Source organism: Salarias fasciatus, chromosome 5, assembly GCF_902148845.1.
Source record: "Salarias fasciatus chromosome 5, fSalaFa1.1, whole genome shotgun sequence".
NCBI classification, from domain to species: Eukaryota; Metazoa; Chordata; class Actinopteri; order Blenniiformes; family Blenniidae; genus Salarias; species Salarias fasciatus.
In genome coordinates this window covers 35338791-35356034 of record NC_043749.1, presented here as the reverse complement: position 1 = coordinate 35356034, position 17244 = coordinate 35338791, and the positions used below count along the sequence as shown (strand labels likewise).

Genomic DNA, 17244 nt, shown 5'->3' with positions numbered 1-17244 from the left:
TACCTGGAGCTCTGGCATGCCTGAAGGAAGCTGATCTTCTCGCCCTGTTCTGCTTCATGTGGGCTCATCGGTCGGCTGGAACTGGATCTAATTGTACAGGTCAAGTTCTGGTCTGTTTCCTCTACCACAGTGTTCAGTCTCTTCAAGGACTCCCGAACGTTCTGAAAGCTGTCTGCGGGCTGAGAGTGTGTGTGTTCCTGTGGCTTAAAGCCATAATGGTGTGTGTGTTCTAGATAGTTGACGGGTTCAGGTTCTCTGTAACTTCTGGGTCTACACCTAGGCTTAGGGTCAGCGCTGGCAGCAGGCAGGAGGCACGACATGGGACGAGGTTTAGAGAACACTCTCCTACACACTTCAGGACTGGGACTAAACTCAGAGCCAGCATTTGGACTGGGGATAGCCCCCGACTGGGAGAGTCCGGTGCTTACCTCCGGTCCAAACTGTTTGGTGGGGGAGGCCTGGCAGCCCAGCATTGAGGAATAGGGACTGAGTGGACTGGTTAGGCTTACAGAGCTCAGGGGACTGGCTGAACTATTAGTGCTAAAGGAGCCTGAAGCACCGCTGGTCACTGTTCAGAGAAAGACAGGAGTGGAGTCAGCAACGAGCCAGAAACACGGCAGGCAGACAGGGATGTGGCGCTGGTCGCTGTGTAGGGCGTCACCTCTGTGCTTGGCAGTGTCCGTGCCTCTGGAAGAGTTGTTCTTGTGCAGTCCCTCTAACACATCCTGGACCCTCCAAAACTCTTTTTGAATGTGTCGACGAACAAGTTCATTCTAAAAAAGGACACGACAAATTAAAACAGAATGACATCTGAACTAATGTCTAAAAATGGCTCATACAAAGTGTGTCAGGCATCCTTTGAAACCCTTATTCTGAAAAAAAGGTAGAATTGTCCAACCCATCACAACAAAACACTGAAGTTTAAATTTTTAACTGTGAAAAAACAAAAACGTCTTTACACTTCAAACGTCCTGAAAGAATCTCAGTTATATACTGCTTTACTCTTTTCTGTTGAAGTGTTGAGGTGCTTGAAGAAAAGATTGACATCATCTCGGAGATTGATGCAGCATTTTTAGGATGTGCAAAAGGATTTAGCTTCAGGAGAAGAAAGCTGTTTTCATTGTCCTCACAATTCAAATCTCTCATTTTAAGTTAATGGTTAGTTGATCCACTAACCTTGACCAGAACGGCAGAAAGTCTCCTCTGAGTCTGGTTCTACAGAAAGTCTCCTCTTTTTTAGCGTAAATGTGCCTCAAGATGACTGCATTGTAAGAAGTAAATGAAATAGAATTAACTTGAATTGAATAGTTTCTGTCATGCAGAAGACTTCAAGTGAACCATTTTCCAATTTTTGAAAGCCTTCTATGAAACCAGGGAAAAGTTCTCAGGTGACCTTCAGGTTCAGAGGATCATTGCATTAATAACCAGAAATGCAGGGCAGGAAGTGAGGTGACGGCAGTGTGAACTCTACCTGTCCACCTGCGTTAAGCTGCTCCCACAGATCTCCATGGATGGCGTTTGCTTCGTCCTCTAAAGCTTCGAACTCCATACGAGTGGTGGTTAAAGCCTGGAATGGGTTCAAAACAATAAAACTGCTCAGTTAATGTCTCAAAAGTTCAAACTTCAGGGGCTGCTGACGATCTGTAAGGAGCTGCTGGAGACGCCGTGGGTGATGGATTTAGTGTGATGTTGTCACTGTCTGTTAACCTTAACTGTGCATGCTCGGAGAGGTCGGAGGTCGTGCTCCAGGACCATGGCGCTGCTAGCAGCTAGCAGTGGGACTGTAACCAGCAGACCTCTCATGTCACAGACAGGAAGTGAGGGGTGGACTCACGCTGGAGGCCTGGGAGAGCTCCCCTCTGATGTTGATGAGCTGGTTCTGGTGGGCTTCCTTCTTCAGCTGCAGCTTTTCAAGGATTAAAGGCTGGTTTTGGTAGAACTCCATCTCCTGGTGAGTGGCCACTAGCGCCTCCTCCAGGCTGTCCTGAGAACAATCAAGTGCTTTCAGGATCATTTCAGTTCATGCTGGATCTCAAAGTGTTTTTCAGGTGAAGAAGTTCAGTGTGTGATGACGTTAGCAGCATGAGCTGAAAAAACATAACCGAACATGATGATGCTGCACAGAGTTTAAACATGCGTCATGATTCTTTTTCCATCACAGAGGTTTTGCTCTTTGTGCAGGACTGATTTTCAAAGTCGCAGTCCTAGTTTTCCATTAGCAGGACACATCAGGCTGAAAAACAACGCTGGTACCTTATCCATTCTCAGCCTGTGTACGACAGTCTCGTGGTCTCTCAGGATCCGGTTCTGCTCACAGAGCCGGCCCAACAGTTTCTGCATCACACAGGAAAACATGAGAACGTGTCTTTTATCAACAGAAAAGACAAATCAAACCACCACAAACAGCTGGACCGTGTATGTCTTCGGTTACAGTGCAGAACAGAATCCACAAGAGGACCGAAGCATCTGGCCATGGCATCGAGACCGCAGGAAGAATGGTGTAATGATTAAATAATCAGTGACAAGAAAGTCTTACGCTGGTTTCAATCTCGTTGAGTTTCAGAGTTGGGTGTAGTTCTCTACTGTAGACATCATGGAACGGAGGCACCTGTGGAAAAACAGGAGAGAAAACAGGAGACGAACCAATCAGCAATCCAGACAAAGCATCAGTTTGGCACAAAAAAAAAAAATAAATGAAGTGTGTGTGTTCATCATGGACCAGAGACCAGGTTCCAGAGCTCATCGTAGACTAGAGACCAGGTTCTAGAGCTCATCGTAGACCAGAGACCAGGTTCTAGAGCTCATCGTAGACTGGAGACCAGGTTCTAGAGCTCATCATGGACCAGAGACCAGGTTCCAGAGCTCATCGTAGACCAGAGACCAGGTTCCAGAGCTCATCGTAGACCAGAGACCAGGTTCTAGAGCTCATCGTAGGCCAGAGACCAGGTTCCAGAGCTCATCGTAGACCAGAGACCAGGTTCTAGAGCTCATCATGGACCAGAGACCAGGTTCCAGAGCTCATCGTAGACCAGAGACCAGGTTCCAGAGCTCATCGTAGACCAGAGACCAGGTTCTAGAGCTCATCATGGACCAGAGACCAGGTTCTAGAGCTCATCATGGACCAGAGACCAGGTTCCAGAGCTCATCGTAGACCAGAGACCAGGTTCTAGAGCTCATCATGGACCAGAGACCAGGTTCTAGAGCTCATCATGGACCAGAGACCAGGTTCCAGAGCTCATCGTAGACCGGAGACAGCTCTAGTCAAAGTTACTAATGAGCTTCTCATAGCCTCAAACAAAGGACTGGTCTCTGTTCTGTTGTGGTCCTGTTAGATGTCAGTGCTGCCCTCTCTCTCTCTCTCTCTCTCTCTCTCTCTCTCTCTCTCTCCTTCCCTGCGAGTTGTGAACTGAAACCTGCCACATCGTCACCTTGATGTCCTTTTCAGTCTCCTCATTCACTCATTATCTTGATTGCAAATCATTTTTCCTGCCTGAAAAATAACTTAACTTGTTCTCCACATCAGATCAGTGGAGGCCATGAATAAAAAGCTGCAAGACAGTTCTGTCAACGGTCCATCTCTGTGTCTCCAGCTCTTTAGAAGCTGGTAGGGGGTAGGACTTCCAGTAACGAGTCAGTCGAAGCTCGTAGGATTTCCACAAAGAGAGTCAGACATCCCCGCTTGAAACAGCAGCGCAGTAAACGGAGGAAAGGAAAAACAGGAAAGTTTCACGGAGTGACAGCGGCTGGAGCACGTACCATTTTACTGTGGATAGAGGGGGAAACAGGGTAGCTGTGCTGGAACAGTCCCTGGTTTAAGGACCTCCTATCACCAGGAAAATCATACTGAAGGGAAAAGGATAGTTCATCAGGAGAGAAGTCAGGAGCAGAGCGGAGCAAGTAGAACACACACACACACACACACACACACACACACACACCTTGGGGGAGCTCAGGGACCTCCTCAGGCTGTAAACGGACGGGTCCGCGTAGATCAGGTCGTCCCTCATCCTGCCTGGAAACCGGTCGAAGCGGGTCGACGTCGATCGGGCCGGCGAGGCGAAGTTAGGCGGCACCGGGGAGTAATGCCCCCCCGACGAAGATGAGGGGGACCGCGGGACGGACCTGGAGCGGGGCTGGATGGACAGGCGCCTCATGGACGTCTCCATCCCGCCGTAATACTGCGGCCCCCACGAGTCCCGGGGCGTGGGGGGTCCGTACAGGTGGCCCCCGTCTCGCAGCGAGCGCCGCTTCTCCTTGACCGTCCAGTGGCGGTCGTACCCCCCCACCGCCGACACGGAGCAGATGCTGTCCGGCCGGACCCCCACGGGGTACAGCGGGTACTCGTCCAGGTACTGGGAGCCGCCGGCGTAGGAGTAGTAGTCCGAGGACAGCATCCTGTTCACGGGGAAGTAGTGAGTCGGGCTGCGGAGACAGAGCAGAGAGCAGCTCAGCAGGGTGAACAAACAGACCTGAGACCTGCCGGGTCTGGTCTGCTCAGACGGGTCAGGCAGAGCGGACTGATACACAGTGTTTCGAACACTTGGCCCTGAAAGTGAAACACTGAGCCCCTCATCGGGGTGAAAGGTCGCGCCCTCTGCCGCACCTGCTCAGGTCGTCCTGGAAGTTGACGCCCCGCCGCTGGTTGACCCACTGCTGCAGCTGAGCCATGGAGCTCTTCCTCTGAGCCACCCGCTCCGGGGCGGTCCTCGGCACGAAGCCCCGCCTCAGCACCACGTGCTCCTGGGGGTCCTTGCCGTCGTGGGTCTGAGACTGTTTGTCGGCGGAGGGATGGTGGCCGTGACCCCGGGGCGGCGGCGCCTTGCCGTTGCTGTCGGGGGGGTCGTAGCCGCTCCAGCCGTTGGGGTGCTGGTGGGTGTCGGGTCCGGGCCGCCCCCCTTCGTCCTGCACCTCGGCCGCTTTGGGCTGGCGTCCCCGCCGTCCGTCGCTCTGCGTCCCCGGCGGGTCGGAGCAGGGGCTGGAGGCTGGCGGCGTTCCCAGGCTGCGGGTGTCGGGATGGGGGGGCGGCACGCCGTCGCTCTCGCTCTGGGTGGACACGGACTGGTGCGTCGGCGGGTCCGGCTCCTTGGTCACCATGGCGGGGTTGAGATGGTCTTGGTTATTTCTGTGGAGACGGAGGGACAGACAGAGTCTGAGACTGAAGACAGGTTCTCATTAGTGAGTGGTCTTGATGATGGGGGGGGGGGGGGGGGTGTGTCTCTGTTGACACACTGTGAGACTGACTCCAGTACACCTTTGGTTCCACTAGATGGCAGCAAGGCTCCTGCAGCTGTGCTCAGTCTGGTTATGGCGGGAGATGAAGCAGACTGGGGACAGTGCTGGTGTGTGTGTGTGTGTGTGTGTGTGTGTGTGTGTGTGTGTGTGTGTGTGTGTGTGTGTGTGTGTGTGTGTGTGTGTGGTGTGCACCTCTGTATGAGCCGGTCACCGTGGACCTCTGCAGCGCCGTTCATGGCTCGGATCCACTCCCCCTGCTCCTCATGGCTGTCTGCGCTGAAGTAGTAGGTCCTGGTCCCGGCGTGCTCCGCCTGCATGCAAAACACAACCGGAGCCTTCAGGTCCTCGTCGTCCTCCTCCTCCTCCTCCTCTTCCTCCAGCCACGCCTGCAGGAGAGACGACACAGAGACATCGTGAGCACGCCGCTCTGGAGAGGTCCAGCAGACAGAAGAGTCCTCGTGTCCGTGATCAGTGAAGCTAACATATGAGACATGAGAAACGCTCCACACATGCTGGAGCTCACATCCATGTGATGGATGTTGGAGAAAAACAAAGCTAGTCTTCAACATCTGCAGCAGGTATCAGCAGGTGATCATAAACACATGACTACATTGGGACAGTACACCTTAAACAACAAGCATGCAGCTCAGAGTTATGAGGCTGACAGTGGACGTGGCTCCACAGCATGCAGCAGACAGCGTGCAGCACGAGGGCCAAGAACAAGCACCAAAGCAATCATCAGCAGTACCTACTGCAGTGGATCCACAGCAGGAGGCCGGGGTCAGTGGACCTCAGAGGGGGGGGGGGGGTGGGGGGGGGGGGCAGACAGACAGAGAGACAGTCACACAGGGTCACTCTGAGGCTGTCTCTTCTGACACTACAACTTCAACACCATCATGGACCACACACACACACACACACACACACACACACACACACACACACACACACACACACACACACACACACACCTTTCTCCCAGCATGTGTACCAGTTTAGCTATGAAAATGTTGGGCACAGAAGGAATGCTCCATGGGCATCAGTACACTTTCTTTCCAATACATGAAGAAACCTCAGCAATTTCAGAAGTTCACCACAAGAGGGAGCCACAGGCAGAGGGGCCGAGGTTACACACTGCAGCACTTTGTTCTCACATGAAACACACACACATTCAGCTGACTCCAGATTTGTAACATTTTGATTTGATTTTCCAGTAAAAGACTGTTTCTTGTCTGTGTGTGAGGTGAAAACACACTAGTTCTTCATTCAACCTTGACCTGTCTGTGTGTGTGTGTGTGTGTGTGTGTGTGTGTGTGTGTGTGTGTGTGTGTGTGTGTGTGTGAGGGAGGGCTCGAGGGAGAGCGTCGTAATATGATACCCAGGAAATGATGTCACTGAAAAACAGGAGTATTTCCTTCCACGGTGGAGCCCTGTGAGGCTCCGCCTCCAGCAGCAACACAGGCCTCTGATTGGCTGCCACGACTGTACGGCAAGGAGCAGCAGTAACCTAGCAACAGAGGGAAGTGTGTGTGTGGCGCCTCCCTCCTTCATTGTCCTTCCTTTGTTCACGCCATCAGGTAGTAAAGTGCTTCTTGGGCCGAGTGGCGGCGGCAGGCTGGAAGAGAACCACGCCGTGGTGAGCGGGCCGGGACGGGAACCCAGGCTCCAGGGCCACCAGGACCAGCGAGCAGCCCATCACAGGGCAACGCGCGCACGCACACACACACACACACACACACACACACACACACACACACACACACACACACACACACACACACACACACACAGTCTCGTATTTCTATCCTTGTGGGGACCTTCCATTGACTCCCATTCATGTCTAGCCCCTAACCCTAACCCACACCACAACACAGCCTAACCCTAAAGAAATGTTTTTGCACTTTTACTTTTTTCAGTAACAACAACATGGTCAAGAAAACACTGTTTCTCCTACTTAGGACCGGAAAAAGGTCCCACAAGGCACGTCGTTCCACGTTTTGCTATCCTTGTGGGGACATTTGGCCCCAACAAGGATAGAAATACGAGAACACACACACACACGCACGCACGCACGCACGCACGCACGCACGCACGCACGCACGCACGCACACACACACACACACACACACACACACACACACACACACACACACACACACACACACAAGGCCCATCACTAAAAATAGCATTTTTGCATCAGACGTCAGAGTTATAAATAGCAGCTAGATATAATCTGGGCTCACGATTTGTGACTTTTTGCAAAAACTGATCAAACTGACTATTCCTCCCTCTCTGCATTACCTCCACACGCTGAGCTGTGTGTGGAGGTTTGCAGTGTGAGGGGGATGGAGTCGGGCCGGCCGGCTCTCAGCACCACGGAGCTCCAGCTGTTCGCTTCAGCTCAGAATGAACCTCTGCTCAAACCTTCCACTAGCAGGACGAGACAGGCGGACAGCTTCACCCAACACCCCACACCAAGCTGCAGAGGAAGACGACCCAACGGGCCAATGGGGCGCCTCTCTCCAGATGAGCCAGACATCTGCAGCTGAAAGTCCACAAGGTCCGGCTGATGCTGGCAGGTCTGGGTGTCTCTGACTTTCTACTAACGAAGATCACGATATAAAACGTGTGTGTGTGTGTGTGTGTGTGTGTGTGTGTGTGTGTGTGTGTGTGTGTGTGTGTGTGTGTGTGTGTGTGGGGGGGGGGGGGGGGGGGGGGGGGGGGTGCAAAGCTCAGGTCTGGCCCCCTCTGGAAGATGATCAAAAACAGCAAATCCACCAGAAGCCATCTCCTGTGTGTGAAGACACTCAGCTCATCTGGAGCATCTGGAGGGTTTAATAGTGTTCCTGCAGTGAATACATAAGCAAGTATAAACACACCTTCCTGTTGAACTCAAGATAAAACAGAATCCGTGACGTGAGCAGAAGAAACAGGTTCGAGCAGATCAGTTGGTTTGTTTACATCTGAAGATGCTTCCTGTGTGACGAGGAAAGACCAAAGAATTGCGAGGAGCGTCAGAGCTGGCCAGAGAGCGAGAGCAGACATGTCTGCTTCTGCTGCAGTTCAGAGGAAGAGACTCACAGCTCCTGAGGCCACGGCCACACCTGAGCAGGTCCGACAGGTTCCAGCAGGCCTCACACTCCACCGTCTGCGTGTGTGTGTGTGTGTGTGTGTGTGTGTGTCATTACATTCTACATGTAGGATGGGTGAATATTGAAAAAGGATTTTCCTCTGTTGGTCATTTCCTGTTTAACTCGTCCCTCCTCACCTGTCTGTCCCCCGTCCCTGTCTCTGGCTGATGTGGCTCATCTGTCTCCTGTCCTCCACGTCCCCCCTCGGCCCCCTCATGTGTTGGAGGCAGGTGGTCTCTGTGCCTCCTGTTCTCTCTCTACTGTCCCTCCGTGGCTCTTTTTGTGTTTGTGGACGTGTCCTACGTCTTGACCTGTCTCTGGACTCGTCCCTCAAACTTCTTCTTCTCCATTCAGAAGACACTCCTTGTTCCAGTGGTGATGTGTGACCAGGAGGATGAAGAGAAGAGGAAGAGCAGTGAGGAGCCTCCGTTATCACAGGACTGCCTCTCTCCACATGAACCAGCAGAACCCACAGAACCTGCAGAATCCAGCAGAATCCAGCAGGACCCACAGAAAACAGGAGAACCCACAGAACCTGCAGAACCCAGCAGGACCCACAGAACCTGCAGAATCCAGCAGAATCCAGCAGGACCCAGAGAATCCAGCAGAACCCACAGAACCTGCAGAACCCAGCAGGACCCACAGAATCCAGCAGGACCCACAGAACCTGCAGAACCTGCAGAACCCAGCAGAACCCACAGAAAACAGGAGAACCTGCAGAACCAGGCAGAACCTGCAGAACCCACAGAATCCAGCAGAGCCCACAGAACGAGGCAGAACCTGCAGAACCCACAGAATCCAGCAGAGCCCACAGAACCAGGCAGAACCACGGACAGAAGCAATGAGCCGACACTCGGAGCTCTCAGCGAACAGAGCAGCTGCAGCTGGGTTCCCTGCAGAGCTCGTGGTTCTCCAGATCTCCCAGCAGCTCCAGAGGAGAACCTCGGAACATTTCAAACATCCGTCACAGCTGCTTTTAGAACCTCTCACAGCACGAGATGAAGTGGCTCGCTGTGTCTCTTCATGTGTTCTATTTATAGCTTCACTGTTCTACCTCCAGTTTGTGCGTGAACGTGTTCAGAGAGTGACGCTGCGGATCGATTCGTTTGATTGGAGAAATGAAAGGAAATGAGAGCAGCCTGCTCCTCAGACATCATTCATTCATCACTCTGACTCATTCTCCGCTCAGAGCTTCATTCACAAGCATCAGCGGTGAAACATCCACTTTAACATTAATCTTTATTTAATCATCATAATGATCAAATGTCTTCATTCTTTAAAGGTCAGTGTTGTTACTGACTGCCATGAGTGTATTTGTGATACAGCTTTAACGTTACTACCCTGAGATAACCACAGCGAGACTGCGGACAACAGCTGATGAGGAACTTGTGTGTTTTCAGAGTCTTGAGGAGCTCAGATTACAGCAGTGTGTTGCATCTGGCCGAGGAGAGCCTGACTCTGGATTCTGACTGGCGGACACACTGGTGACCCCAGGCCTGGTCAGTCACCGAGTGTGTGTGACGCAGCTGTGTATTCAGCCCCTTATGTGTGTGAAGACAGAGGAGCTGATCTCAATAGAGGCATCAGAACCGACTGCTTGGTTCAGAACAGACTAACAGGGACTCTGCAGGCCGTCAGCGAAGGAGACGAAGCCGTTCTGCTGATGGAAAGAAGACTCCATCAGTTCATATGGGAACACACTGATGAGAGAATAACTCCAGTAACTTTCACCAGAGATCATTTATCACAGTACTGGAGATCAGTGTTTTCTAACCACCTCTAAACTCATTTGAAGCCAGACTCTTGGGCTGCTGTTTGTTTTGAATCTGTTTTCACACAGTGGTGTGACCTGATGCCTGGATGCAGTGTATTTCTTCTACAAGCAATCCTCCAAGTAACTGACGGATTGCTTTAGGTGAAGAATGAAGACTTCTGAAATTTGACGCACCTTCAGAGCATTTTACCTCGGCTCAGTGATATCAATGACCGATTACACACACACAGGCTGGGTGTGTTTGTTCAGTGTGTCAGCACTGCAGGTGTGTGTGTGTGTGTGTGGACGGTGAACTGGACTTTGTACCGGTGTATCTTGACAAGAGAAGCAAACCAACAGCAGAGAACTGGACGTCCTGTCGAGTGAAGAAATCAAGACAAACTGTGGGTGCAGCGGCGGCACCGCCGCCGAGCGGACTTTACCTCTTACATAAAGCTTCACTCTGCACCGGCAGGCTCGGTACCGGCAGGCTCGGTACCGGCAGGCTCGGTACCGGCAGGCTCGGTACCGGCAGGCTCGGTACCGGCAGGCCCAGCACCGGCAGGCTCGGTACCGGCAGGCCCGGCACCGGCAGGCCCAGCACCGGCAGGCTCGGTACCGGCAGGCCCGGCACCGGCAGGCTCAGCACCGTCAGGCCTGGCACCATCAGGCTCAGCACCGGCAGGCCCAGCACCGTCAGGCCCGGCACCGGCAGGCTCGGTACCGGCAGGCTCAGTACCATCAGGCCCGGCACCGTCAGGCCCAGCACCGGCAGGCTCGGTACCGGCAGGCTCAGTACCATCAGGCCCGGCACCGTCAGGCCCAGCACCGGCAGGCTCGGTACCGGCAGGCTCAGTACCATCAGGCCCAGCACCGGCAGGCCCGGCACCGTCAGGCCCAGCACTGGCAGGCTCGGCACCATCACCTCCTCATCACAGTCAGTCACTGACGCAGCTCAGTTCTGTCCAGTTCTAGTCAGCTGCTCTGTTTGCATGTTCGGTCCTGTTTATTCAGTCTCACAGCTGAAGTCCAACTGACAACAAACTGGAAGTTAAAGTCCACGATGTGACTGAACTCCACAGTCTGCACAACGTCAACATGAAGAACCTGCATGATCAGGCACAGGTGAAAGACATCATGGAACCAACACCGTGAGCTGAAAGTCTCTGACTGTCCCTGAGGACGCAGAGCTGCACCCTGGAAGAGCCGCCACGAGACATGTCCAAACATCAGTCAAGTATTCCAATTAGCAGTCACACCCACCCCAGAAGACTCCCAGTTACATAACAAAACACAGCAGCAGCCAGCATCCTCCCGGCTGAGGAAAGAACTGCACACCCAGTGTGTGCGTGTGTGTGTGTGTGTGTGTGTGTGTGTGTGTGTGTGTGTGGCCGGGATGTTACTGACCTTAAAGGCAAACTTGCGAGTTATGTTATCTGCAGCCTGGACTCCTCCGATCCGGAAGCTGAGCAGGGGCAAGCTCCCTAACACAGTGTCCTCCTTCTCATCTGCAAGGAAAACATCCGACAGGAGTCAGAGGCGGAACGGTGCGAAGCTTTGCTCCAGTTTCTGTTCCAGTTCCAGCCGGAGTCCATTCATCCATTCATCCCCTGCTAATGAGTCAGCACCACAAATCACAAGCAGCGCCAGGACCAGGGAGCACCCTGACGTCCTCATGACTGCCCCATACATCCTGACAGGGGAGGAAGAATGGCTCCCTGACACACACACACACACACACACACACACACACACACACACACACACAGGTCCATCAGCCTTCTGTGCTGAGCAGGCTAAATAATGGAGGAACCCAGGAAAAGATGTGCTCCTCTTACCTCAGAGCCGAGAGTATCTGTGCACCGACTCTGAGCTGCTGCCTGACACTGACTGCTTCTGATGGGGTGTGTGTTCAAGATAGAGGGAGGGAGGGACGAGGGAGAGAGGGAGGGAGGGAGAGAGAGAGAGAGAGAGAGAGAGAGAGAGAGAGAGGGAGGGAGTCTCTGAGGGTGGGGGAAGGGCTTGTCCAATCATACAATAAACAGATCTGTGGATCTGTGGGTCTGTGTGTGTGTGTGTGTGCGCGTGTGTGCGTGCGTGCGTGCGTGTGTGTGTGTGTGCGCGCGCGTGTGTGCGTGTGTGCGTGCGTGCGTGTGTGTGTGTGTGTGTGTGTGTGTGTGTGTGTGTGTGCACGGTGTACAAAAGGTAATAATCAGCCCATGTGACTCAGTGTAGCAGGAATCTTGGCGCCCGGCCAACTGTACCTGCTGCACCGCACAGACAAACATCTACACACACACACACACACACACACACACACACACACAGAAGGCGAGAGAGAGAGAGAGAGAGGGACTTCAGGCTCTCCCCCACTCCAATCTACTACACTTGTGAATTATTTATTGAGGTGCTGTATTTATAGGCTGGAACAAGAGGATGGATTATCCAGGACTAAACCTGGTCTGTAGCCTCACTAAACCAGGTCGGTAACATCACTAAGCCTGGTCTATAACCTGACTAAATCAGGTCTGTAACTGGACTAAACCTGGTCTGTAACTGGACTAAACCTGGTCTGTGACCCGACTAAACCTGGTCTGTAACTGGACTAAACCTGGTCTGTAACTGGACTAAACCTGGTCTGTAACTGGACTAAACCTGGTCTGTAACTGGACTAAACCTGGTCTGTAACTGGACTAAACCTGGTCTGTAACTGGACTAAACCTGGTCTGTGACCTGCAGCTGTTCTGAAGTGACTCTCTGATGTTTTCCCAACACTCTAATGGACATGAACATTTAAATATTTTTTTTTGTACGTGTGTGTGTGTGTGTGTGTGTGTGTGTGTGTGTGTGTGTGTGTGTGTGTGTGTGTGTGTGTGTGTGTGTGTGCGTGCGTGTCCAGCAGAAGAGCCTGTCCGCCCAGGGCCGTGATGTACCGGTGTGTTTGCCATGCAGGGCAGACGCTGCGCTGACCTTTGGTTTCGTTCCTGTCTGCTGTTGACTGGTAACTGTACGTCCTGCTGCTGTTTGGAGGCGCAGGGCAGATAACAGAGGGGCCAATGTTCGGGCCCTGATCCGTTCTGGCTCTGCAGTGGCGGTGGTAAATTTCACCGCCCCGCATGCCTCCTCCTTCCTCAGCTCCCTTTCTCAGGCTTTTCTCCCCGAGCGCAGCTGGGCCAGTCAGAACGGGAGGAACAAAACAGACGTGTCCAGAATGAAAACACCATGTCAGAGAGTCAGGACAGACGAGCCAAGGTGGAGCGCTCACACGCTCCTGATGTGGCGTCCAGAAGCCCTCCACCTGAGCCAGGCTCAGGAGTCTGGCTTCACCAGACAGCAACACAACAGGTGCAGAGATGTGTGAAATCACACACAAAGGCAAGACAAAGTGCTGCACTTAATCCTGAAGAAATGTGTTTTCCAGGTTTCCACTGACTGTGAAGAAAACAGAGCAGCCACAGATCACCGAGCCCTGGAAACAACAGCCAGCAAGATAAAACCGCTGATCCGGTCTGAAACCTGGAAACACCAGGAAAAACTCCTGATCCGGTCTGAAACCTGGAAACACCAGCCAGACAGGAAACCAGCACAGTTCATGGCAGAATAGAGCTGAGAGGTGATGTTAAACTCACTGAAGGATCAGTTGAAGACGTGACACACAGATCCTGTGGTGAAGGTGACCTTTACTTGTTGGTGTTTTCTGTCACTGAATGAGCCGATCACGACCTTCCAGCCTCTTTGCTACTTGAGGCGTATTTAAAATAAAGATGATTCATCTTTGGGTCTGAACACATGGCTGTTCAGCAGCTTTTCTCCACTGACTGTAAAAACACCTGAAGTGGCCCAGCTGGTTAATCTCACTTTACATTTAGATCCAAATAACACAGTTCAGTTGAGCAGGCAGTCATGAAGCCAGTCAAACAGTGATACATGTTCATAAACCTGTCTTATTTACCCAGCATGCTCAGCTCCAGCATCTCTCTGAACATTAACGACTGTCACAGCTGATTTTCCTCTTTCCTCTTTAGCTGCTTTACATGATCCGTATTTCAATTGACAAGCCGAACAGTTGTGTGCCTGAACTCACACATTTCTGAGCTTTGCATGTGCACAAAAGCTGGCACACACACACACACACACACACACACACACACACACACACACACACACACACACACACACACACACACACACACACAGGTTTGTATTTCTATCCTTGTGAGGACACTCATTGACATAATGCATTTACTAGCCCCTAACCCTGACCCTGACCCTAACCCACACCACAACAAAGCCTAACCCTAAAGAAATGTTTTGACCTTTTACTTTTTTCATTAACAACAACATGGTCAAGAAAACACTGTTTCTCCTACTTAGGACCGGAAAAAGGCCCCACAAGGCACGTCGCTCCACGTTTTGCTATCCTTGTGGGGACATTTGGCCCCGACAAGGATAGAAATACAAGAACACACACACACACACACACACACACACACACACACACACACACACACACACACACACACACACCCCTAGCCACTATAAAATGCCTTTCAGCGACATGCTCTCACAACAGATCCCTCCACAGGACTGAACCGATGGAACTGGATCAACACAGCACCTGAGGAATCCTCTTTATTCCCAAATGCTGTGAACTGTTTGGGAACTAAAATGAATCTATTGGGGCGACAGCAGCTCAGTTGGTAGAGCAGGTCGTCTTATAACCGGAAGGTTGGCGGTTCGATCCCCGCTCCCGCAGGCGTAAAACTGTCATTGTGTCCTTGGGCAAGACACTTCACCCACCTTGCCTAGTATGAAAGTTGTGAGAGTGAATGGTTGGTGCAGACTGGCAGCCTCGCTTCCGTCAGTCTGCCCCCCCCCAGGACAGCTGTGGCTACAGCAGCAGCTTACCACCACCCAGTATGGAGAGAATGAATAATGCAATGTGAAGCATCTTTGAGTGTCCAGAAAAGTGCTGTATAAAACCAATGCATTATTATTATTATCAACAGTGTAACAGCGGTGTGCACATGAACAATATATGAAGGACTTTACTCTGCCTGGTAATGTCAAATATGTCCTCATGGTGCCTAAAGCAGCAGTTCAGAAATGCCAGATACCGTTGGATAGCATTTTAGCCAAGTATGTTAAAAAGAGTGACCGTGTTGAGAAGTGCCCTGATGGCTGACTGGTGGCAGAGAGAAGATCCTGTTGTAAGAACACAACTAGGCTGCTGGACAGATTTAGCTCAGTGACCCATTAATGCAGCCGTTATTAACAACACTGCTGAGGACTGCGGGTCCTTCACTGACAGCTCTTTCACTTCGGAGTAGGGCTGCACAATTATCCATTTCAAATTGTAATCCGATTATTTACTGAGCCAGATATCAAAAAAGGGAAAATTGGAAAATCAATTTTTTTCTCGCCACAGCACAACAGACGCACGCACACACACACGCACACTCACACACACACACACACACACACACACACACACACACACACACACTCTCTCTCTCTCTCTATCTCTCTCTCTCTCTCTCTTCTGTCGCTCATATCTTTGGGTTGCAGGATTCCAGGTCGCCACAGTACGTAACTCCTTCCTGTCAGAGAGTGCTACCAGGCTCAAGGGGTCACGGTCAGCCGGGCCAAACGCTGCCTGATCAGAGGGTGAGCGTGAGACACCGCAGCGCAGTGAAAGAGCATCGGTCCAGGAGGAGTCCCTCAAACCCAAACTGAGTTTTCAGTGAAAAAAAATTGTGATTTTGTTTTGCCTTTCCTTGACAGGTGAGCGGTGGACTCTGCTGGTCACTGTATGACCTGACTGGGTTCTGGAGCTGCCCTGCGATAGCCCCATAGCACCCTATAGCACCCCACAGTACCCCACAGTACCCCACAGTACCCCACAGTACCCAGTATGTTGACCCTGAGCCCCAATCACCCGGAGTGAGACTTGGGAGCTGTCCACTCGTGGTGGTGCTGAACCACCTGTGTGACGGTCGGAGAAAACGGAGGGCAACGCCGCTGCTTCAAACCTCAAGCCAGTGAAACCAGCGCAACTTCACCTCCACTCTTTCAATACTCTAACTCTCTCTTTACCTTCGCTCTTCATGTGTTTTCATGATGACGTCGAAGGGGAAGTGTGTGTTTATCTCCTATCAGGTGGCTGGGATCTAAATGGAGACTGCCTCTCATTATCTCTATGCAGTGTTTGTTAATGTGACATTACAGCTGAATCACAGAGCTTTCACTGTACGTGCACGGTTGCTATACGTGCACGGTTGCTATACATGCACGGTGCAGTGTACACATGTTGGTGTTACAGTGGAAAATAAACTCCATAAATTCTCTAACACCATCACTGAAAGATGGAGATCCCCCCATAGCACCAGAAAAACAAGTGTCTGGCAGCAGCACTGCTACACACACACACACACACACACACACACACACACACACACACACACACACACACACACACACACACACACACACACACACACCCCTTTTATGTACGTAGCTGTTTAGATTTAGGAAGCGGCCAGCCGCTGGACTCAGTGATGAGGACATTCAGGACACTGAACTCTACAGTGAAAATGTTTGTGAACCACAGCGCCACCTGGAGACCCTCAGAGGAAGAACCTTCATCAAACTGACTACAGAACACAGCAGAACATCGTTCAGACTCTGATAGGACTCTCTCTCACTCGCAGTAGCATGCAGGGGTGAAGAAGGAGTAAGAGGAAGAGGAAGAGGAAGAGGAAGAGGAAGAGGAAGAGGAAGAGGAGGAGGACGGCTTGAAAAAGCACAACAAGCCAACAGTCCATCAGACTGAACGCTCAGCCCGAGCTGGTTCCACATCTCTAAGTAGGAGAACCGAGACCCTTGTTCTCTAGAAATCCTACTGAAGGAACAATAGGAAATGTTTCCCCAGCTGAAGAACAGACTGATCAGAGGACTGATCTGTGAAACTGCTGCCATCAGAGGCGGCGTGAAGCCGGTGCACTGCAGAGCCCTCAAACAGCGAGGCTATATGAAGTTTAACAGAAATACAAATACTGTCATTCACCCAGAACATTCCTTAAAGGGATACTTCAACATTTTGGCAAATTGGCCCATTTAGCGCAATTC

The 17244-nt window shown here is 51.8% G+C and overlaps 1 protein-coding gene across 11 annotated transcripts in view; it reads right to left on the bottom strand.

The window, feature by feature from the left end:
* plekha6 (pleckstrin homology domain containing, family A member 6) overlaps window positions 1-17244 on the bottom strand; it is a 36834-nt gene that overhangs the window by 6752 nt on the left and 12838 nt on the right. For 6 of the 11 annotated variants that reach the window (XM_030092140.1, XM_030092142.1, XM_030092136.1 and 3 more), the window contains 11 exons: window positions 11524-11624; window positions 5425-5618; window positions 4604-5122; window positions 3939-4422; window positions 3757-3843; window positions 2537-2608; window positions 2254-2334; window positions 1835-1984; window positions 1472-1567; window positions 662-773; window positions 429-568 (listed from right to left, as the gene is read on the bottom strand). In XM_030092140.1, coding sequence (XP_029948000.1) covers window positions 429-568; window positions 662-773; window positions 1472-1567; window positions 1835-1984; window positions 2254-2334; window positions 2537-2608; window positions 3757-3843; window positions 3939-4422; window positions 4604-5122; window positions 5425-5618; window positions 11524-11624 — 2036 coding nt within the window. Of the gene's footprint in view, window positions 1-428; window positions 569-661; window positions 774-1471; window positions 1568-1834; window positions 1985-2253; window positions 2335-2536; window positions 2609-3756; window positions 3844-3938; window positions 4423-4603; window positions 5123-5424; window positions 5619-11523; window positions 11625-11954; window positions 12175-17244 lie in introns of those variants that run through there. The other 5 variants (XM_030092145.1, XM_030092146.1, XM_030092137.1 and 2 more) reach the window with 5 other exon arrangements.